Below are 23,387 nucleotides of genomic sequence, written 5' to 3'. Positions count from 1 at the left end.
ATCTCATGGTTACAAGTCCATCTCCAATGATCTTGATTTGCCTTTGTCCACAGTGCGCAACATTATCAAGAAGTTTGCAACCCATGGCACTGTAGCTAATCTTCCTGGCCATGGACAGAAGAGAAAAATTGATGAAAGGTGTCAACGCAGGATAGTCCGGATGGTGGATAAGCAGCCCCAAACAAGTTCCAAAGATATTGAAGCTGTCATGCAGGCTCAGGAAGCATCAGTGTTAGTGCGAACTATCCGTCGACATTTAAATGAAATGAAACGCTATGGCAGGAGACCCAGGAGGACCCCACTGCTGACACAGAGACATAAAAAAGCAAGACTAGATTTTGCCAAAATGAACTTGAGTATGCCAAAATCCTTCTGGGAAAATGTCTTGTGGACAGATGAGACCAAGATAGAGCTTTTTGGTAAAGCACATCATTCTACTGTTTACCAAAAACGGAATGAGGCCTACAAAGAAAAAAACACAGTACCTACAGTGAAATATGGTGGAGTTTCAATGATGTTTGGGGCTGTTTTGCTGCCTCTGGCACTGGGTGCCTTGAATGTGTGCAAGGCATCATGAAATCTGCGGATTACCTACGGATTTTGGGTCGCACTGTACAGCTCAGTGTCAGAAAGCTGGGTTTGCTTTCGAGATGTTGGGTCTTCCAGCAGGACAATGATCCCAAACATACATCAAAAAGCATCCAGAAATGGATGGCAACAAAGTGCTGGAGAGTTCTGTAGTGGCCAGCAATGGATCCAGATCTAAATCCCATTGAACACCTGTGGAGAGAGCTTAAAATTGCTGTTGGGAAAAGGCGCCCTTCCAATAAGAGAGAGCTGTTTGCAAAGGAAGAGTGGTCCAACATTCTGGCTGAGAGGTGTAAGAAGCTTATTGATAGTTATAGGAAGTGTTTACAGCATTCTCCCCATCCCTGTAAGGCCACATTTACATTATATTTTGACCTTCCTCCAAAGGTATACATTGTGAGGACTCACCACATACACCTCTGGCAGAGTGCTACAACCTATCCTACTAAAAATGCCTATAGGGGTATACTTTGCCTATTCCTAAAAATAATTCCTGAAGAAGCTCCCTCCAGAGGGATGGTACTGCTGACAGTCACCCAATGCACATTTAAAAAGGGTCGACCAGCCCCACAACATTTTTGTGTAAGGGCTCAGATTGGCATAAAAATGAGAAAAAGTTAATTTACTACCGCTTTGAAAGAATCTTAGAAGAAGGAGAGGAAAGAGTTATTTGCATTTTTGCCTTGGGAAGCTCTAGTAATGGTTTCCATAAACGACTGAGGAAGAGAATGTCCAGCGCTGACTCGTGAAAGAGGAACTTATTATTAAAGCATAATAGTTGCCATGGGAAACAAGGATTCAAGTAATGTGATGCATTTTGGCCCGTAGGGCCTTAGTCAGGTATGACTAGTTAGGTATGACTAAGACCCTACGGACCGAAATGCATCACATTGCTTGAATCCTTGTTGTTTCCCATGGCAACTATTATGCTTTAATAATAAAGAAGTTCCTTTTTCACAAGTCAGCACCGGACATTCTCTTCCTTTTGCATATTATGTGGATGTGTCCAAATCCAGTCGGGGCGTACACGCAGGAGTGAGCTGAAATATTTGGCATAACATAAATTACTGAGGCATCCCAAGGATCCTGTTATTTGGATACAAATGTAGTATTTTGACAATTATTACCCACAGGCTAATATAGAATTCATTTGACATATGCGTGTTTTTTTAAGGATCCCGACATATGGTATAGCTTGGTTTACTACACTATTTCAAACTTAATTTTTTTGTGTTTTACTGACATATACCAACACTATCTGACAGAAGATCCATGTGAACACTTTAAGCGCATATGACAGAAAGTGGAAATGGATTTGTGGGTTTAGGTTTGTGAAAAAAAGGGTGGCACAAAGCTTATGTAAAGGCAGAGTACTTAAAGGGATACTCCACTGGCCAGTGTCCCGGCTGCGTTCGGAACATTTAGTTCTGAACACTGTGCGCTCGCTGCGATGGGTCAGTCACGCCCCCTCGTGATGCCACGCCCCCTCAATGCCAGTCTATGAGGGAGTGTGGCGGCCACCATTCCCACTCCCATAGACTTTCATTGAGGGGGCATGACCTGATGTCACGAGGGGGCATAGCCGACCCCTGGAGCATGCACACAGCACTAAATGTTCCAAATGCAGCCGAATCACTGGCCAGTGGAGTACCCCTTTAAGGAAGTGTCAAAAGTGGCAAATATAATTTATAAATAGTACATGGAGAGGAGGAGGTTTAGAGTGATAGAGGAAAATTGATCAGTGCAGTTTTCTCCATGTTGAGTATATTCACACAGCAGAAATGTTGCCCCCTCCCATAGACTTGCATTGAGGGAGCGTGGTCTACTCCAGCAGCTTGCACACAGCATTCGGAACTAAATGTTCTGAACGCTTGCCAGTGGCCAATCATTGATCACTTTGGTTAGGGTAGACAGGCGAAAAGTGAGTTGGACAAGTGGAAGGACCGTTCGAAGTGGCTATGTTGTTCAAAGAGTTTTGACAGAACTGGGGGCAGTGTGATGGAGCGATAGCTGGAAAAAAAGGATGGATCGAGAAAAATTCTTAGGAATGCTTTAATTGTTTTTGAGTAGAATTGCAATGGAATTTAAACAAATCTGATTTGAAAGCGGGGAAATACTAGAAATATAAAGAATTCTCAAGCTCGGAATAACAGAAGTATAAAAACCAATTAAACTAAATTGTTATTTTAACGCATTCAGATTTTTTTGTTGTTAACTGACATAATACACCAGTTTCCTTGTATCTGTAGATGTACATCTTTAATGGTAGCAAGGTAGTTTTACAGCAGGTTTATTGATTGAAACCAGCATGTATGGATACATATATGTGTTTTGTGTCTCCTTCATGAAAGCACAGCAGTGTCTGATCAATCCTTTTATTTGTCAGCTTAGGCTTTTCATGTGATGGATATTAACAATGAATGACTATACTGGATGTGTTGACATAAAGAAACCATTTACTGACTTATTCTCTGTGTTGAATGTCTTCCAGATGATGCCGAAGGAAAGAGAGATGTAAAGAGTGCAAAAGAATCCAAACAGAGAGGGGAGCAGAAAAAGAATATAAAAACAGTGAGAATACCACTTTATATCAATATATATATGGTGTAAAAACTGCTGACATGTGACACCAAAGTGATTGATGAAGAAACCATGGCCTTTGTTCCTGAACACATCAACCGGCTGAACTTTCATCATCTTAGAAGAGATCAGGATGTTCAGCAGAGATGAGGTTCCCTGTCCATTAATAAATTTCAATTATAGCATTGGCCGCTTTATTGTTTTAATTATATCCAGGGTCACAGAACCCAGGCTTTATCTTGAGTTTTTTACTGTTGTAATCAGCAATACACAGAAACAATCATTGTTCTCTGAAAGCAATTGTCAAACCGGAACTAAAAGGATGGATGTACATTGGGTGATCCGGTCATACTTGCCTCAATGTATCATATTAAGTAAAAGGGTGGTATAGGATTAGAAAAATATGGCAGCTAGCTTTTAAAATAATCACAATGCTGGTTGTCCATCTGTGCCATTGCATCTCATTCTGAGTTAGCATAATTAAAACTTATCACCCATCCTCAGGATAAAAATTAAGTGTATGTTTAGTGAACGGTTCTCCCTCATCACCCCCTTGATCATGATATTGAGGGTCCGGAGCTGTTTGAAGGGAGTGCCTTGCCACACTAGTCAAACTCTATAGGACTATAGGCAGTGGAACCCTGCTGGTCAGGCGCTTATTACCTATCCTGAGGATAAATACGTTGTCATGCACAACCCCTTTAATTTCAGTGCAGCTGAGTAACACCAGACAGAACCCATGGACAGGTGTCTTGCTAGAAAGCAGCCATGTTGCTATCTAATAATTCATCTGCATTATGTTATAGAGCAGCAACAAATTAATATACCTGTATAATTGTGTAGGAGAAAATTCAGTATAACCTGTAACTTAAAGGGGTACTCAACTGGGCAGCGTTCGGAAGTTGGCCGTCACGCCTCCTCCCATAGACTTGCATTGAGGGGGCGTGACAAGGATGTCACGAGGGGCATGGCTGACCCCCGCAGCGTGAAATCAGCGTTCAGAACATTTACTTCCGAACGCTGCCCAGTGGAGTACCTCTTTAATGACTAAAATCCCTGCTCTTTCTATTTTAAAGTGCATCTTTCATGTATTAAACACTTGTAAAGCTGCCCACATAGTTCAAGTCCAATCGGGCTTCAAAAGTATAATCCATGCATACTTTGGTGTAAGTTTTGGGTAGTTAATATCCACAAAAAGGATTTTGTAAGAAGTCCAGGACAACTGTAGAGGTGGGGCCTGCTCCAGCCCTCTACGCAGGGCTGCCATGGGCAGGCGAGCTGTGTGTCAGTCAAGAGAATAAGCAGAAGTGAAGAAAGTCATTGGGGCCCCGGAGCATAGTAGACCCCTATCAACATATGGTGCTCATAGATTAGATAGCATTTTCATGGTAACAAGTAATTATTAAATAATAAAGTAATAAAAAAAAACACACTCTCTTCACCTTTCTTGCTTGCGCTGCCACCGTTAAAATAGATATCAACTTTACACTGTCCACTGTACACTACCCTTCTGGTTATTCTCAATATATATACTCATTCAATCAGCAGCCGCAGCGGTATCCTGCCTCTCCTACTGATCCTTTCCTGCCTCTGCTACTGGCTTAGTGGGCTTGTGACAACACAGTCCTGTACCCAGAAACATATTCTAAAACTAGCTCTTTTTACTGCAACTGGAAGTTGTAACAATTTTCAGACATTCTGTCATAATACCCCTGTATGGATTAGTACGTAAGGGAAATGCATTCCTACAGTGAGGTAGGGAAGCCCATATCGTAGCCCAGAAGAAGACTTGGTTTTGTTGGAAGGCTCCAACGGAGAGGTAAAAACAGGTTTTCCTAAGGGCGCACACCGCTACGGTAGGTTAAAACCGCGGACATCAATAGTAAAATAATAAAATGGCTTTATTAACATAGACGACACGTTTCAATAGCGCAGCTCTATTTATCAAGTCATGACTTGCTAAAGAGAGCTGCCCTCTCGAAACGTGTCATCCATATGTCAATAAAGCCGTTTTACTATTGATGTCCGCGGTTTTAACCTACCGTAGTGGTGTGCGCCCTTAGGAAAACTCGTTTTTACCTCTCCGTTCGAGCCTTCCAACGGAACCAAGTCTTTTCTGCAAAATCCCTGCATCTATGGAACCGGGTCCTGGCTGCCTCGCAACTACTCCTTTTTATGCGCAAAAAGGTGTTGAGTTTTGAGCCCAACACGTCCAGGTACTTGCGCATTTTACAAAGTGGAAACTGTTATTGTGTTGCCCTTGGTAACGGCACAAGGATAGCGCCACCACTGTCTGTTTTTTCTTTCCATATAAACCTGCATATCGTAGCCCAGATGCACAATGAGAACTAACAGTGTAAACTCTGTATATCGGTTCCATTTGTTTCAGTTGCACAAAGAGTTAGTCAAAAACTATGATAAGAGATAAATTCTGAATAGTATGTTAATTTGATGAATGAGCTTTATATGACAGTGTCCCGTTTTTTGTCTTTTTTTGTAGGTGCCTATTAATCGTGTTTTGCCAGCGAACTGTATGCCAGTGGATACCCATTGCTTTAAATGTATCCTTTAGCAAGATGTTTTTGCATAGATATACCCAGTGGTACATATTCTGGAGGGGGACCCCATATCAAATGGGTAGCCCTCTCCCATTTTTAACTTTGATGTGATCATGCTATGGTTTACCATCCAGGAATAAAGATCCTGTGGTTTACTTCCCCCTCTTCCCTCTTTGTCCCATCTTTCAACCTCCCTAATTTCTGAAAAAGATATTACTGTGCAGACTTTGTTCCACCAAGCAGCAGAAAGGATGAGAAAAGCCAGGGCTTGGCACCCTTTCTTTAAAGGCCCCATATATCTTATCTTGCTGCTACTAGGAGGCTGACACTAGGCAAACTGTTCCCCATATGCGATGAAAGGGGCACAGGCAGAGTAGAGTGTGCAATATTAACCCCTTCTCAGCACCGGCCAGCACTTGGGGTTGTACCTTGGTGCTCCCTCAACTCATGCCAACTGCTCTGTAGCACACGGCCAGTGGTGTTGCTTTCGTTTCGGCGGTCTCCACGAGCGGGATGGCCGACACCGTGGGGACTCATTAAAATTAGGCTGGGGCTGCGGCCTACTCGCCGGCATATGACTCCGCCCTCCCCCCGTTCCTTAGCGTTTGCGGCGGGACTCCCGCACCCCTTCTCCCCCACTGACCTGTCATATCTTAGTGCACTGGGGGCCACTGGCCTCCTATCAGTGCGGTGTGCATGCTAAGGGGGTCATTCTCCAGGTGCCTCTCCTCCAATTAACTTCTTGGAGGACCATGCTGGCTCTCCTTAAAGGTGGCTCAGCCTCTCTCTGTCTCCCACTCTCTCATCTCCTAACTGGACTGAGTGGCTGCTCCTTACAGCTGCAGCCTGCTTCTCCTACCTGAACTGAGTGATGGCTCCCCACAGCTGCAGCCTGCTTCTCCATCTGCGGGACACAGGATCTGGGCGAGATTGCTCAATTTTTTTTCTGCTGACTTCTCCATTTTTTGGCTCCTATTTCCGACCCCCCCCCCCCCCCCCCCCACAGAATGGTGACTGCAGACCTAGTCATTTATTTCTCTTGTGTTGGCTGCAAAACCAAAATGCCTGGTGGTTCTGCTGAATCCACCTGTTCCGCCTGCTCTACTGCACCCCCCAGCCCTTTGGGGCCTTCAACCCAGGATGTTCCTCCGGAACATGCGGGTTCTGCTTCCCCGCCGGAATGGGTCTCTTCTCAGTTGATTTCTGACCTGGCACGGGTCTCCTGTTCCGTGGTTATGGTCTTGGAAACGATCTTCCTTGCACCTACCCTCCTGGGAGACTTGATCAGTCTCTCCTGACCCTCCTTTCAAGCGCTCTCACAAGCGCCCTAAGGTGTTGGCCTCTGACAACACCAAGCTCGGGACAGGGCATTCCCCCATGGGTGGGTCTCACTCCTCCTCCCCTGCACCTCGGCAGTACCCTCGTTCTAGGGGCCGCTCCCCTGGTCACCGTCCAAGATCCCCGGCTCACCGTCCCTGGCCTGCCTCGCCTTTATCTAAGGCTGCTTCCACCCGCTTCTGATCTGGTGGACAGCTTGATGTCAGCCATCAGGGACACCTTTCGCCTAGAGGACCCCGAAACTTCGGACCCAGCTCCAGAAGTTTCCTTCCTCCGTTCCCGTCACTCTCCTAAGGTATTCAGTTCTCATGCTGAATTTGCCCCATTATCTCTGGCATCAACTCCATTTCCTCAAACTTGTCACATTACATTTATTTACTATTAAAGAAACACGTCACCAGTCTCTGTTCCCATCTCAAAGATACAACAGATTTCATCAAATACACAAATACATTCTCCAGTTCAAATGGCCACCGGGCTATACACTAGTCACTATGGATATCTCCCCACTATATACTGTCATTGACCATGTGTTGGGCATCAAATCCGTTTCCTTCTTTCTTACCAGAGACCCCGACATGCCTCCAGCACAGAAAGGATACATAATAACCCACAGTTATTTTGAGTTTCTCGACCAAATCTATGTACAGCATAAAGGCACTGCTATGGGGTCCAAAGTGGCCCCTAGCCTTGCTAACTTTTTTGTGGGCATGTTCGAAGAGATGCACATCTGGTATACCCACCACTTGTTCAACAACTGCATGTACTACCATCGATATATAGACGACATCTTCTTCATCTGGAAAGGTGATCGACTGTCCCTGGATGAATTTATGACTAATCTTAACAACAACACTTGGTCACTGCACTTTACCCTGGCGATCTTCAACGACTTTGCAGAATTCCTTGATGTTAAACAATAATAGCAGCTCCTTGTCTACCAAGACTTATTTCAAATGGGTAGACAGCAATAGCTACCTGAACTTTGATAGTGGACACTACAAAAAGTGGCTATGCAATGTGCCCTACGGCCAATTCAAGATCATAATAAGTAACTGCATTGGAGAAGGAGACTACATAGCCCAAAGTAAGATTCTTAAGTCAAGATTCAAAGCCAAGGGCTATTCTCCTACCCTCGTACAATCCTCCTAAAACAGAGCACATGCCTTGATTCAAAATGTCTGTTACCCAAACCTACCGCCACCATTCCGAATCGTGACAGGTCTCTGAATTTCATCACCACCTATAGTCAAGAATATGCTGCCATCAAGAAAATCCTGCTAGACCACTAGCCTATCCTATTGAAAGACCAGTATTTAGGTCCACTCCTACCCACCAAACCATCTCTGATCTTCATAAGAACCATACGGAACCTGGTAGCTCCTAGTAAACTCAAATCTAGCAACACCCAGTTGTCCTCCTTCAACTTCCTGGCCACTACTAATGTGAACTCTCTAGATTTTAGTGTTGCTCCATTATCACCCACAAATGCAGTTATTTCACCTCCACCACCATCAAATCCCGACTTGATTACAGTTCACAATATGTGATCTACCTTCTACAATGGCCATGGGGACTCCAGTATGTGGGATGCACCAAACTGTGGTTTAGGGAGCGTATCAACAAACACCGGAGCAATACCACCAACGGGTTCCTCCTACACAGCGTGTCCCGCCACATGGCTCAATTTCATGCATGTGACTTCAGCCTCATCATTGCTACACCCATTGAGCATGTCAACAAAGAAGTTTCCCACAGGTACAGCATGTTGAGACGCAGGGAGAACTATTGGATTCCCTCCCTCCAAACCCTGGTCCCCCGAGGGCTCAACAAAATGATTGAATGCAATCTGTGCACGTAACTTCTCTGGTCTGATCCTTCATATAAATACTATAAACCAGCAGCGCCATCTCAAAAGGGTTCTTTTTCATCCTTCTACGTGACTTCCTCCAGGACTGGCAAGTCATCTCCTGATCCCTTGGCTCAGCAGCTGTATTCAGCAGTGTAACCCTGCTTAGTGGGTTCATACTCATTTCTACTTGTTCGAGGTGAGCACCCATTACCTAAAGGCGACCTATGCCCACCTGTTTGTTTTATAAATGTTTTTATAAATGTGGTAATACACTAGGCGCCCCTCCGCCGGTCTCCTTTTCTCTCTACATTTACAGACTGTCAAAATCTACTACCCTGCCATTGGCGGATGTGGCATCCTTTAAGGATCCGGCGGACAAGAGGATTGAGAATCTGGCCAAATTTGCCTTTGAAGTGGCGGGTTCATACTTGCTTCCCGCTTTCGCTTCTGCTTGGGTGTCCGAAGCCTTAACTGTTTGGGCCTCCCAGCTCAGCCAGAGCATTTTGTCTGGTGCCCCTTCGGAGTCTTCCGGGATCGGACGGTCCAGGGCCGTTGGTTCTCTCAGGAAGCTCTCCTCTCCATCAACATTCTGGAACTCCAGGCGATTTTCCTTTGTCTCCTCTATTGGGAGAGGATTCTCCAGGACCATCCTGTTCGTGTCCAGTCGGACAATGCCACAGCTGTGGCGTATATTAACCCCTTAAGGACCAGGGGTTTTCCATTTTTGCACTTTAATTTTTTCCTCCTTACCTTTGAAAAATCATAACCCTTTCAATTTGGCACCTAAAAATCCATATCATGGCTTATTTTTTTGCGCCGCCAATTCTACTTTGTAATGATGTCAGTCATTTTACCCAAAAATCATTGTGAGACAAAATTGAAAAAAACGCAATTTTTCTAACTTTTGGGGGCTTTTGTTTCAACGCAGTACATTTTTCGATAAAAATGACAAATTCCCTTTATTCTGTAGGTCCTTACGGTTAAAATGATACCCTACTTATGTAGTTTGATTTTGTCATACTTCTGAAAAAAATCATAACTACATGCAGGAAAATGTATACGTTTAAAATTGTCATCTTGTCACCCCTATAACTTTTTTATTTTTCCGCATATGGGGCAGTATGAGGGCTCATTTTGCACCGTGATCTGAAATTTTTAGCGGTACCATTTTTGTATTGTTCGGACTTGTTGATCGCTTTTTATTCATTTTTTCATGATATAAAAAGTGACCAAAAAATACACAATTTTGGACTTTGGAATTTTTTTGCGCGTACGCCATTAACTGTGCAGTTTAGTTAATAATACATTTTTATAACTCGGACATTTCCGCACGCGGTGATACCACATATGTTTATTTTTATTTACACTTTTTTTTTTTAAATGGGAAAAGGGGGGTGATTCAAACTTTTATTAGGGGAGGTGTTAAATGATCTTTATTCACTTTTTTTCACTTTTTTTTTGCAGTGTTATAGCTCCTATAGGGGGCTATAGCACTGCACACACTGATCTTTTACACTGATCACTCGTTTCTCATAGGAAACCAGTGATCAATGATTCTGCCGCTTGAATGCTCATGCCTGGATCTCAGGCACTGAGCAGTCATTCGGCGATCGGACACCAGGAGGCAAGGTAGGAGACCCTCCTCGTGTCCTACAGCTGTTCGGGATGCTGCAATTTTGCCGCTGCGACCCCGAACATACCCCTGAGCTAACCGGCAGTGATTTACTTTCACTTTAGACGCAGCGTTCAACTTTGAACGCCGTGTCTAAAGGGTTAATAGCGTGCGGCACCCCAATCAGTGCTGCGCGCTTTTAGCCACGGGTCCCGGCCGTTGCCCGGCTGGGCCCGACCCGCTATGATGCGGGGCCACGTCGTTGCCCCGCGTTATAGAAAGGGAAAGGACTCAGGACGTACCGGTACGTCCTTGGTCCTTAAGAGGTTAATCGCCAGGGGGGCACTCGCAGCCGCTCGGCAATGACTGAAGTCTCCAGAATTCTGCTCTGGGCGGAATGCCGAGTTCCCTCCATCTCAGCGATTCACATACCGGGGGTGGACAATTGGGAGGCGGATTTCCTCAGCCGACCCTGGCGAGTGGTCCCTTCATCCGGAGGTGTTTCCGGAAATCTGCAACCACTGGAGTGCAAAGTCCCGCGACCCTCAGGCCCTAGCCGTGGACGCACTAGTGATCTCCTGGTCACACTTCGTTCTCCCCTATCTCCTCCCTCCTCTTCCTCTCATTTCAAGAGTTGTGAGGAAGCTCAAAGCGGAGGGCATCTACACCATTCTCGTGGCCCTATATTGGCCCAGACGCGCTTGGTACGCCAACGTAATTCGCCTCGTGGCCGATGTACCACTGCGTCTTCCAGTTCGTCCCGACCTGCTTTCTCAAGGTTCCCTTTGCCACCCCAATTTACCTTTGATGCATTTGACAGCGTGGCAGTTGAAACAGCGGTTCTAAGGGCCCGGGGTTTTTCTCCCCAGGTGATCCACACAATGATCTGGGCTCGTAAGCCTTCTTCTGCAAAGATTTATCACCGTACTTGGTGGGCGTATTTTCTATGGTGTGAGCCTCAATCTTTCTCACCAGTCGTTTTTTCCCTTCCGCGCTTGGCCCATCAGTTCTCTTAAGGGTCAGGTGTCGGCTCTCTCTATTCTCTTTCAGCGTCCCCTAGCGTCCAACCCTCACATGCACGCTTTTCTGCAGGGCATAGCTCATGCAGCTCTGCCGTACAGATTCCCCACTCCTCCACGTCTCTCTTCGTGTCCTTTCCTGGAAGGTGGCTTTCCTTATTGCAGTCACTTCCATCGGAAGGTTTTCTGAGTTGGCAGCTCTCTTCTGCCATTCCCCTTTTCTAATCCTGTACCAGGGCAAGGTCATTTTTTGACCAACCCCCTCCTTTTTACCTAAGTTGGTCTCTTCTTTTCACCTGAATGATGAACTCGTCCTCCCATCTTTTTTGCACAGCTCCCTCTCTTCCCAAGGAGTGCTTGCTTCATTGTCTTGACGTGGTTTGGGCTGTTTTGATCTACCTTTCGGTCACTTTTCCTTTCCATCAGTGTGACTCCTTCTTTGTCCTTCCGGATGGTCGTCCTAAGGGAATTCCAGCTTCAAAGGTGACCATTTTGCGGTAAATGCGTTCGGCCATATCGGAAGCTTACCACTTCAGAGGGAAAACTCTTCCTTTCCGGGTCAAAGCTCATTCCACTGGTTCCATTGGGGTCTCTCCGTAATAGGGCTTACAAGTCTGTAAGGCGGCCACCTGGTCATCCTTGCACACTTTCACCACATTTTACCAGGTGCCCAATTTTGCGTCTGCTGACGCCAGCTTTGGTCGCAAGATGTTGCAGGCGACTGTGGCTCAGCCTTCCGCCTGATTTGCTTGAGTCCTCTCCCTCCCCGTGGATTTCTTTGGTATGTCCCACGGTCTCTGTGTCCCCCAATGGAGCTGACCGAGAAAAGTTGATTTTTTATGCTTTCCATAATATCTTTTTCTCGGAGGTTCCATTGGGGCACACAGCACCCACCCATTTGTTATGGTGACTGTGGTTCGGTTTTCTGTCTGGGGGTAGTTCGATTATTTTTGTCTGTGGTTTCCCTCGGACAATTGCTGTTTTTTTCCTTCTCTGTCAGTCCTCTCCTACTGCTTTGGGACTAAACTGATTAGCTCAGAGTCAGTAGGCCGACTTTCTTTTAGTTTGCCTAGTGTTGGCCTCCTAGTGGAAGCAAGATAAGATATACCCATAGTCTCTGTGTCCCCCAATGGATCCTCCGAGAAAGAGATTTTATGGTAAGCATTAGTGTTGCTCGCGAATATTCGCAATTCGAATTTTATTCGCGAATATCGCATATTCGCGAATTCGCGAATATTCGCGAATATAGCGCTATATATTCGTAATTACGAATATTCGTTTTTTTTATTTTTTTTATTATTATTTTTTTTTTCACAGTACACATTACAGTGATCATCCCTCTCTGCTTCCAGCTTGTGTGGTGTAAAGTAGGCTCTAATACTACTGTGTGAGACCGGCGTGTGAATTTTCGCACATGCGAAAATTTGCATATGCTAATTTTCGTATATGCGAATATTCGCATATGTTAATTTTCGCACACGCGAATATTTACACATGCGAAAATACAACGAGAAGATTACGAATATGCGAATATTCGCGAATATTCGTCCATATATTCGCGAATATTCGCGAATTCGAATATGGCCTATGCCGCTCAACACTAGTAAGCATAAAAAATCTACTTTTATGAGGCTGGATCACACTTAGTTTTTTTATGCAGTTTTTTTTTATTGAAAGTCAGGAGTCAATTCAGAGGAAATGTGCAGTATAAAGGTAGGGCTTATACACTGTACGATCACTGCATTAGGAACAACCGGCGCCTGATATCTTGTGACCAATAACACAATCTAATGTGCTGGCTGCATCACACTTGGCTCTTAGATAATGTATTGACCTCTCCTCTGCACAGGAGAAGGCAATATTTGCCAGTCAAGTGTAAGTGTACTGACATGAGTATTTTTGACTGCGGGTTGTTGTGGCCCAGAGGACTGGTGCCAACTGCATTTTTTGGCTGTTCCCAAACATCAAAGGGGTGCTCCAGCGTTCTGAACATTTTGTTCAGAACGCTGGGAGCTTGAGGCCCTGATTGTGACATCACAACCACGCCCCCTTGTGATTTCACGTCACTCGCCCTCCATTCATGTCTGCGGCCGACACCCCCCTCCCATAGACATGAATGGAGGAGACGTGGCATGGCGTCACAAAGGGGTGTGGCATCACAACCACTGCCACAGGAACCCGGTGTTTATTTAGAACGTCGGGTGCTGTGTGTGATCGTGGGGTGGGGGTGGGGGGGCAGCAGCGGGACCTCTGCGATCAGACATCTTATTTTTCAAAAGGGCGAGATGTCTAGCAGAAGAGTACTCCTTTAACTGGGGTTCAAATCTCAACTGGGGTTCAAATCTACAACTCCTCACATGGGCCAAGGAAAGACATCCATGGACCTTGGACTCATGGCAGAAGGTCATCTGGAGTGTTGAGTCCCGTTTCATGCTGAAGTGCATTCCACATTTGGCATAAAAAGCATGAAACCATTTATTGTGGTACACCGTTGGTATTCAATAGGCCAGTGGTGGTTGTGTCATGGTCTGAGGAGCATTTTCCTGGTGTGTCCTAGGACTATTTGTCATTATACCACAATCTTTGAATGCTGAAACACTGTAGGGGCCCGTTAGCTGACCTTCTGCACCCATATCCTTACATGGTCTACCCCGACCACGGTGTCATTTTTCAACAGGACAATGTTCTGTGTCATCAGGATTGGATTACTAGGGGATGGTTGGAGGAGCACAACAATGAATTATCAGCACTGCCTTGGCCCCTGAATTCACTAGACTGTAACCCCATTGAACATGTTTAGGATACAGGTTATGAGATTTGCTCCCTCTGACGGAGCTTCTGCAGAAGCCATGGAGTATGGATAATGTTCACCACCTTGTGAAGTCTGTTCTCCAATTTCTGCAAGCTGGGATCACCCAGCCTGTTACTGAGTAGGTCAGTGTTTCTCAAACAGGGTGCCTCCGGCTGTTGCAAAACTACAACTCCCAGCATGACCAGGCAGCCGAAGGCTGTCTGGGCATGCTGGGATTTGTAGTTTTGCAACAGCCGGAGGCACCCTGGTTGGAAATTAACATAGTAGCTGCGCCTAATGGAGTGATTGTTCAGTGTATTTCTCCTTCCCGCTGGATCCTCTTATAACTTTGGCTCAGAGAACTGCATCCAAGCCTGCATGTGTGATTCCAACCTTATAAAAGTTGAATTCATTTTGTGTTGTTCTATTGTTTTCCTTACCTTATTTATCAGATATTGTCGATCCTTACAATGACATAAGAGAACCCGGTAAGGACTTTACAATAACATTATAATAGCAGTATAAATTGTGTACATTGTGTATTTGTTCTGTAATGATGGCTATACAGACAATACTTTTCCCTCTTTCACTGAAAAGACATAGTCAATTATACATTTTCCTGCATTGATTCATGTATTGATCTATTAATGCCTAATGTTGGTAAATACATAAAAGTCTTTGATATCTAGATCTTGCTAGATCATGCAAAATGAAACGGTGGCTATACAGGGCCTCAGAAATTCAATTTTCTATTCTTTTTGTCTCTTTACAGAAACGCTGAGCCCAGTCTATAGAATGAATGAAGTTCTTGTAAAATACAGCCAGCAATTTACTGCTAATTGGGAAGGAATTACAGGCAGTTCACACATGCCCAGGTTGGTTCTCGGCTGAGGACACCATAATTGGCTTTTAAGTGTCAATACACGCAAGTCGATGTGAAATATAAGCAAGTCAATGTGGTTTATTGTTATCTTTAAATTGTTTTAGGCTACTGTTTATTGACATTTGTACAGTCAATACTTCACACCTCAGCATGTAATGTAGGGGATGTTTAGTTCAACTTTCACATTATTTTCCAAAGACACATTTTAAAACTAGTAGGTATTACTAGCATTGTCTGAACTCGGGTTGTAATAAAAGTATTGTAGGGGCTCATTCACACCACTTTTTGGGGATACGGCAGGCAGATCCAGCGGAAGAATTTAAAAACCTGGCCGCTGCCACATTCCCGCCAGACCTGTGCTGTACCCATTCATTTGAATGAGCCAGACTGAGTCAGTTTGTGACTGCGGTAGACGGCTCATTTTGGGATTGTATCTGGTTTTCTTGCCGGACTGAAAACCATGGTCTGCCACGGTTTCTAGTCCAACAATAAAACTGATATAGTTCAAAACTCAGCTGACCAGAGTCACTATCTGACTCCTTCCTGGTCTTTTAAATGAATGGTGGTAGGGATAGAGCAGTGGACGGTTTTTAAATTCTCCTGCTGGATCCAGCTGCCATATTCCCAAAGCGTGGTGTGAATGCACCCTCATTAATACAACTGGTGTACTAGGATTCCAGACAGGAAGCCTGTACACATTCTCACTTACAGCCAAAAAAACTCCTTTATTGGCAAAGCTGTGTGCATGGACTTTGTATGGCACTATCACTATATTATATTACCACTACATTGTGTATTATGCCAATGTAGGCATTCTATTTTTTCTCCTTGAAGCATTAACTATTTACATAAAATTGCATGTTACAATTTTTTTATTGTTTTATATGGAGTTACAGACTGGGCCCATAGCAGGACCTGGATTGCAGTATTACGGATCCATTCAGGGCAGACAAATGTAGAAAGTTCAATCAGCTCCTTTAGCGTTTGGAGAGATACCGCTCAGCACCACACAGCAGGTTATAGTAAAAGAAAAAATGAAGTCCGGTACAGCTCAGGTTGCTCTTGAGAAACATTTCCACAATTTTTTGGGAATAGTGCAGGATACAAAATAACAGGGAAAACATGTTACTGGTTTTTCCCTGTTATTTTGTATCCTTTACTATCCCAATAAATCATGGAGATTTTCATAAAAGGAATCTGAGCTGTGTTGTTTATTTATTTATTTATTTATTTATTTATTTTATATTGTAGATCGGTAAGACAGTATATGCACCCTTTATTCTTAGGCCTTTGATCTCACCTGATCATAAATCTCCCTTTTAAAAAATTTACAGAAAAATACCAAACTTAATGCCACTTTTTTGAGTGCATGAGTATCTGATATTTTTAGTTTTTGGATCATAGTATATAAAATGAACTTGTAAGATGCGATAACCTCAAGGAAATGCCCATACACTCTTTACTACTCTAATTGTTTTCATACAGTGAAGTCTTAACTGTTCTTCTGGTTGTAGTCTGAAATGTAAGATTATTATATAGCTTTGTACTAGAAACCAGTACTGGATCATCAGAATAGTAACCATTAGGGCTGCACGATATATCACAACTGAATCACAATTGTGATATAATGATACGACCCTTAGAGAAAATTTGCGATTACCTGTGGCCACTAAAATCCGAATGCTTAGTCATTGTTTCCCAACCAGGATGCCTACAGCTGTTACAAAACTCCCACTCAAAGGCTGTCCGTGCATTCTGGGAGTTGTGCTTTTGCAATAGCAAAGGCACCGTGATTGGAAAACACTCAGTGGAGTGCGGAAAACATAAAACACCTGATGCTCACCTAGCCCGTTCCTCCGTAGTTCTGACCCAAATCCCATTCTCCTCAGTGCAGTCCCGGTATCTTCTGGGTGCTCCTGACAATCGGATGCTTTCAGAACCTTTCCCACTCAGCCAGTTACTGAGCAGAAAGGTCCTGTAAGTCCCATAAGACACCGGACTGCATGGAGGAGAACAGGATCTGTGGAAGACTCCCCCAGCCCTAGCACAACATTATTGGAGGAGATGTGACATGGAGCGTGAGAGATGTGAGATAGGGGGATGGGACATTCCTACCCCATGTCACAACCCCCCAAATCGTGCAACCCTACTAATCATATAAATCGGTAGTCCCTACAAATCATGTGATATGTTGCTAATCCAGTGCCATAGTGCATCACTGGCACGAGCTCACAAATAATGAAACAACTCTGAAGCCTGCCGTTACATGGCCATATTTAGGGACATTTTTTCCTGCTTTTCTTTGATGTTATGCTTTTTCACAAAAAATATATGAACCTAACATGAACTGAGAATACAAAAATATGATTGTGCTCTTCACGAGAATTTCACTACATTACCTTTTTATTCATTGTCTTCCAGCCATGGAGAGTGGGAAAGTCTGATGACAAGCTGCGGTGCTTTTATCTTCTATGGGACAGAGAGGCTTTTAGCTCATATTCTGTTAGACAAATTTCTGGCTTTAGATTTTACAGGTAAGGTATTGTGTGATGTCATCATGTCTATATGGAGGAACTGTGTGGTGTCATCATGTCTATATGGAGGAACTGTGTGGTGTCATCATGTCTATATGGAGGAACTGTGTGGTGTCATCATGTCTATATGGAGGAACTGTGTGGTGTCATCATGTCTATATGGAGGAACTGTGTGGTGTCATCATGTCTATATGGAGGAACTGTGTGGTGTCATCATTTCTATATGGAGGAACTGTGTGGTGTCTTCATGTCTATATGGAGGAACTGTGTGGTGTCATCATGTCTATATGGAGGAACTGTGTGATGTCATCATGTCTATATGGAGGAACTGTGTGATGTCATCATGTCTATATGGAGGAACTGTGTGGTGTCATCATGTCTATATGGAGGAACTGTGTGGTGTCATCATGTCTATATGGAGGAACTGTGTGGTGTCATCATGTCTATATGGAGGAACTGTGTGATGTCATCATGTCTATATGGAGGAACTGTGTGGTGTCATCATGTCCATATGGAGGAACTGTGTGATGTCATCATGTCCATATGGAGGAACTGTGTGATGTCATCATGTCTATATGGAGGAACTGTGTGATGTCATCATGTCCATATGGAGGAACTGTGTGATGTCATCATGTCTATATGGAGGAACTGTGTGATGTCATCATGTCCATATGGAGGAACTGTGTGATGTCATCATGTCTATATGGAGGAATTGTGTGATGTCATCATGTCCATATGGAGGAACTGTGTGATGTCATCATGTCTATATGGAGGAACTGTGTGATGTCTTCATGTCTGTATGGAGGAACTGTGTGATGTCATCATGTCCGTATGGAGGAACTGTGTGATGTCATCATGTCTATATGGAGGAACTGTGTGATGCCATCATGTCTATATGGAGTAACTGTGTGATGTCATCATGTCCATATGGAGGAACTGTGTGATGTCATCATGTCCATATGGAGGAACTGTGTGATGTCATCATGTCCATATGGAGGAACTGTGTGATTTCATCATGTCCATATGGAGGATCTGTGTGATTTCATCATGTCCATATGGAGGAACTGTGTGATGTCATCATGTCTATATGGAGGAACTGTGTGATGTCATCGTGTCCATATGGAGGAACAGTGTGATTTCATCATGTCCATATGGAGAAACTGTGTGATGTCATCATGTCTATATGGAGGATCTGTGTGATGTCATCATGTATATATGGAGGAACTGTGTGATGTCATCATGTCTATATGGAGGAACTGTGTGATGTCATCATATCTATATGGAGGAACTGTGTGGTGTCATCATGTCTATATGGAGGAACTGTGTGATGTCATTATGTCTATATGGAGGAACTGTGTGAAGTCATCATGTCTATATGGAGGAACTGTGTGATGTCATCATGTCTATGTGGAGGAACTGTGTGATGTCATCATGTCTATATGGAGGAACTGTGTGATGTCATCATGTCTATGTGGAGGAACTGTGTAATGTAATTGTGTTAATATGGACCAAAACCTCTAAGGAATGTTTCCAGCATCTTATAGAAAGTAGGCCATGAGGAATGAAGGCAAAAGGGGGTCCAACCCAGTACTAGCAAGGTGTACCTAATAAAATGGGCAATGAGTGTATATTTATGTATTTACCTTATATGCCGGCATATAAGACGACGGGGCGTATAAGACGACTGGGCGTATAAGACGACCCCAGTTAAAATATAGAGTTTGGGATATACTCGCCGTATAAGACTACCCCTTCTACCGCGATGTACAGAACCTTGTAGTTCCCCCCACATCAGGTAGGCAGTATAGTTCCTCCCACATTAGGTAGGCAGCATGTTCCCACACATTAGGTTGCAGTTCCACCATATTAGGTTGGCAGTTCCCCCACATTAGGTTGTAGTTCCCCCACATTAGGTTGTAGTTCCCCCACATTAGGTCGGCAGTTCCCCCACAATAGTAGGCAGCTCCCCCACATTAGGTCAGCAGTTCCCCCACATTAGATCAGCAGTTCCCCCCCACATTAGGTCAGCAGTTCCCCCCCCACATTAGGTCAGCAGTTCCCCCACAATAGTAGGCAGCTCCCCCCACATTAGGTCAGCAGTTCCCCCACATTAGGTCGACAGTTTCCCCACAATAGTAGGCAGCCTCCCCCACATTAGGTCGGGAGTTACTCCACATTAGTAGGCAGCTCCCCCACATTAGTAGACAGTCCCCCCCCCCCCCCCCCTCACAGACATCTAGCCTCCAGCCATATACAATGTATGGCTGGAGGCTGTATGTCTGTACTGCTCCCACAGTGTTATTACTGCTCCTCCGGCCCAGGGTCACCATCTACTGCTATGGACGATAGCAGCAGTCGCGGGCCTGTATGAGCGGTGACCTCCTGCGATGGTCCTGCGGTTCTCCTGGTCCTCCTGCATCTCTATGGTCGCAGGAGGACGTCACTGACGTCCTGTGCATACAACCATAGAGGCGGAGGAGGACCGCAGGAGGACACTCGCCGGTCGGGGAATGGTGAGTGACCGGCAGACATCCCTATGTCCCGAAAAGATCTTTCGGAACACAGGGATGTCCGGCATAGGAAAAGCTATGATTATCTGTTCTCATGATACTAAAAACCAGGGTGCCTCCAGCTGTTGTGTAACTACAACTACCAGCATGCCCGGACCGGCAAAGGCTGTCCGTGCATGCTGGGAGTTGTAGTTTCACAACAGCTGGAGACACCCTGGTTTTTAGTGTCAGTAATTAGTTTTTATCTGCTCTGGCCGGCCCCCACACACGGGAGCCGGCCCGGGCAGATAGTCATAAGTTTTCCTATCCCGGACCCCAATACCCGGCGTATAAGACAACCCCCGACTTTTCCGAAAAAAAGTCGGGGTTAAAAAGTCGTCTTATACGCCGGAATATACGGTATGTGCTACACATATGATTTTACCAACCTTGCTTCATAGGAAAAACCCTTTAACTAAAAGTCTAGTTTATTACAGGGGGGATTCAGAGGCATATCTTTAAAGCACTTCAGCCTTAGTGCAAAATTTGTAACCAGGCCCTCAAGCTGTCTTGTGCCATTTATAGTACTGATACAATATGTTCTTATTAAAGAAGATAATCCAGCACTTCATGGGAATCCTGTAAAAATTTACTGGCAAAACACTTTAAAATCCATCAGTTTACAGTTTAGGGGTTCTGAACATATCTCAGTCCAGTCATGATTAACATGGATTTATCTGTCGGAAATATTCATTGTGGATTTGGAGAGAGTTTACAGCAGAAATCCAATCCAAACCCTTGGATTTCTGCTGTAGATTTACAGAATGCTAATGTGTGTGTGGCTACCTTATGTGGTGTCCATATTGTTTTCTGCAATACGTAGTTTAAATCTACAATGAAAAAAAAAATCAATGATGGGAATTTCATTTGGATTACAACACAGAATCTGTTATGGAGACTGCATGAAAACATTTGTGACTATACTCTTTATGTTTAAAACTGTAAGCTGTAAACTAATGGATTTTAAATAGTTTTGCCAGATTGGATATTTTTATGGAATTACTTTTAGTGCTGTTCTTCTTCTTTTATAGTGCCCTGTATAAGTATTTATCCCCTGGTCTTTTGATTTTGATTAACACAACATGCACAGTACTTTGAAAGTGCAAAATACCTTTTATTGTGACACAAACAATAATGAGAACAAAAAAATTGACATGAGTATGATGCTTAAAGGGGTATTCCAGCCAAATACATCTATTCGGGCGTGGTGTGAGGTCACATCTCCTATCCCGGAAACAAAGAGGTTTCTGAGACTGGAGACGCGGCCCCGCATAGAATGCGGGTGCTGAACGGAGATCGCGGGGGTCCCAGCAGTGGGCCCCCCCACGATCAGACATCTTATCTCCTATCCTTTGGATAGGGGATAAGATGTATTTGCCTGGAATACCCCTTTAAGTATTGGTAGAATTGGTAGAACCATCTTTTGCTGCAATTACAGCTTCAAGCCCTTTGGTGTATGTCTCTGCCAGCTGTGCACATCTAGAGATGGACATGTTTGTTTATTTTTTTTGGCAAAAAAACTGAAGTTCAGTCACATTAGATGCAGATTGGTTTTGACTTGGCCATTTTAGGACATGCTTTGCATGCTTTGATCTAAACAAGTCCATTGTAGCCCTTACTGTATGTTCAGGGTTCATTATCTTTCTAAAAGGTTAAACTCTGTCCCGATCTCAAGTCCTTTGCAGACTGTATTAGATTATTTCAGGAACTGCCCTGTATTTAGCTCCATCCATATTTCCATCAACTCTGACCAGTGTCCCTGTACCTGCTGAAAAGAAGCATTCCTACAGCATGATGCTACCATAATGGATGGTGTGCTCAGAGACTCATCTGACCAAAGCACATTATTCCACATGTTGGCTGTGTCTACCACAGAGTTTTTGGCAAATTTAAAACAGGATTTCTTGTGTCTCACTTTCAACAATTGCTTTCTTTCTGCCACTTTTTCATAAATGCAGATCTGTGGAGTACTCAACTAGTTGTCCTGTGGACAGCTTCTCCCACCTCAGCTGTTGATCGCAGGTGGATGGCCTTGTCTTCCTTTTTCTGATCCATGAGATTTTTAGATCTCGGGATATTTTTATAACCTAACCCTGCTTTGTACTTCCCCACAATATCATCCCTGACCTGTTTGGTGAGCTCCTTTGTCTTAATGCTGCGGTTTAAATAATAGAAGGAGTGAATAGCCATCACAGCTACACTCCCACTGATATGCAAAAGTCCACAATAGCACAGTATAGCCAGTAGCAAAGGAGGAATTATATATCCAGACAAATCACAATCAAGGTGCTCAATCCCAACAGAAGCAATTCATACAGTCCATACTTGTATAAAGATTCAGGAGGCACTCATCATGGAAATTTGTGCCAAAAGGATCTTCATTATTGCATGGTGCAGAAACAACAATTAAAATCGGGCCAGCGTGGATGCTCAGCGTCCATGCTGGCCCGATTTTAATTATTGTTTCTGCACCATGCAATAAAGAAGATCCTTTTTGCACAAATTCCCATGGTGAGTGCCTCCTGAATCTTTATACAAGTATTAATGCTGCTGTTTGTTCAGTAATGCTCTTTAACAAACTCTGAGGCATTCACAGAACAGGTGTATTTGTACTGAGATTAAATTGCAGACAGGTTGATATCCTAATAAAACATCTTTGGATGTTTGGTCAGTTTGAATCATAATCTTATGTGGCAGAGGTGCCTTTGTATCCCTCAAGCATCATGTCATGTGCAACTGCCAACTTTGCACCACCCCTGTTGGTTTCTTGAAACCATATAATCTTGTTTCACTCAAAAGCAAACATTTCTTGAATTTACCCTAGTAATCTATATAGTCTGTAGAACTTCCAGTGTAGTAGTGGATTGTTTGCACTTTCCGTCATCATTCCAGTTTATTATCAGATTGCTCCGCTTGCTAAAAGGAGCAGTTGCAGTAATGGCACCATTCCCAGGCAAAGGTGGTCAGTTATTCATGTTAATAGGCTGCAGGAAATTTATTTTACATTAAGTTGCCATGCTGAATTATTCTATATTTATTGTCCCTACATTTATCCACTTAGGGACCAAGGGCGTACAGATTTG

The 23,387-nt window shown here is 44.0% G+C and overlaps 1 protein-coding gene across 1 annotated transcript in view; it reads left to right on the top strand.

Moving 5' to 3' along the window:
* The window catches only part of CFAP46 (cilia and flagella associated protein 46), a 236,144-nt gene that overhangs the window by 196,176 nt on the left and 16,581 nt on the right, over positions 1-23,387 (top strand). Inside the window, exons 52-56 of the mRNA XM_056529249.1 lie at positions 3,080-3,159; positions 5,669-5,729; positions 14,791-14,826; positions 15,111-15,213; positions 17,643-17,755. Coding sequence (XP_056385224.1) covers positions 3,080-3,159; positions 5,669-5,729; positions 14,791-14,826; positions 15,111-15,213; positions 17,643-17,755 — 393 coding nt within the window. The remainder of the gene's footprint in view (positions 1-3,079; positions 3,160-5,668; positions 5,730-14,790; positions 14,827-15,110; positions 15,214-17,642; positions 17,756-23,387) is intronic.

The sequence above is a fragment of the Hyla sarda genome, chromosome 7 (assembly GCF_029499605.1).
Source record: "Hyla sarda isolate aHylSar1 chromosome 7, aHylSar1.hap1, whole genome shotgun sequence".
Taxonomy (NCBI): domain Eukaryota; kingdom Metazoa; phylum Chordata; class Amphibia; order Anura; family Hylidae; genus Hyla; species Hyla sarda.
The sequence above is the reverse complement of the archived record's forward strand: the minus strand, read 5'-3'. Positions and strand labels throughout refer to the sequence as shown.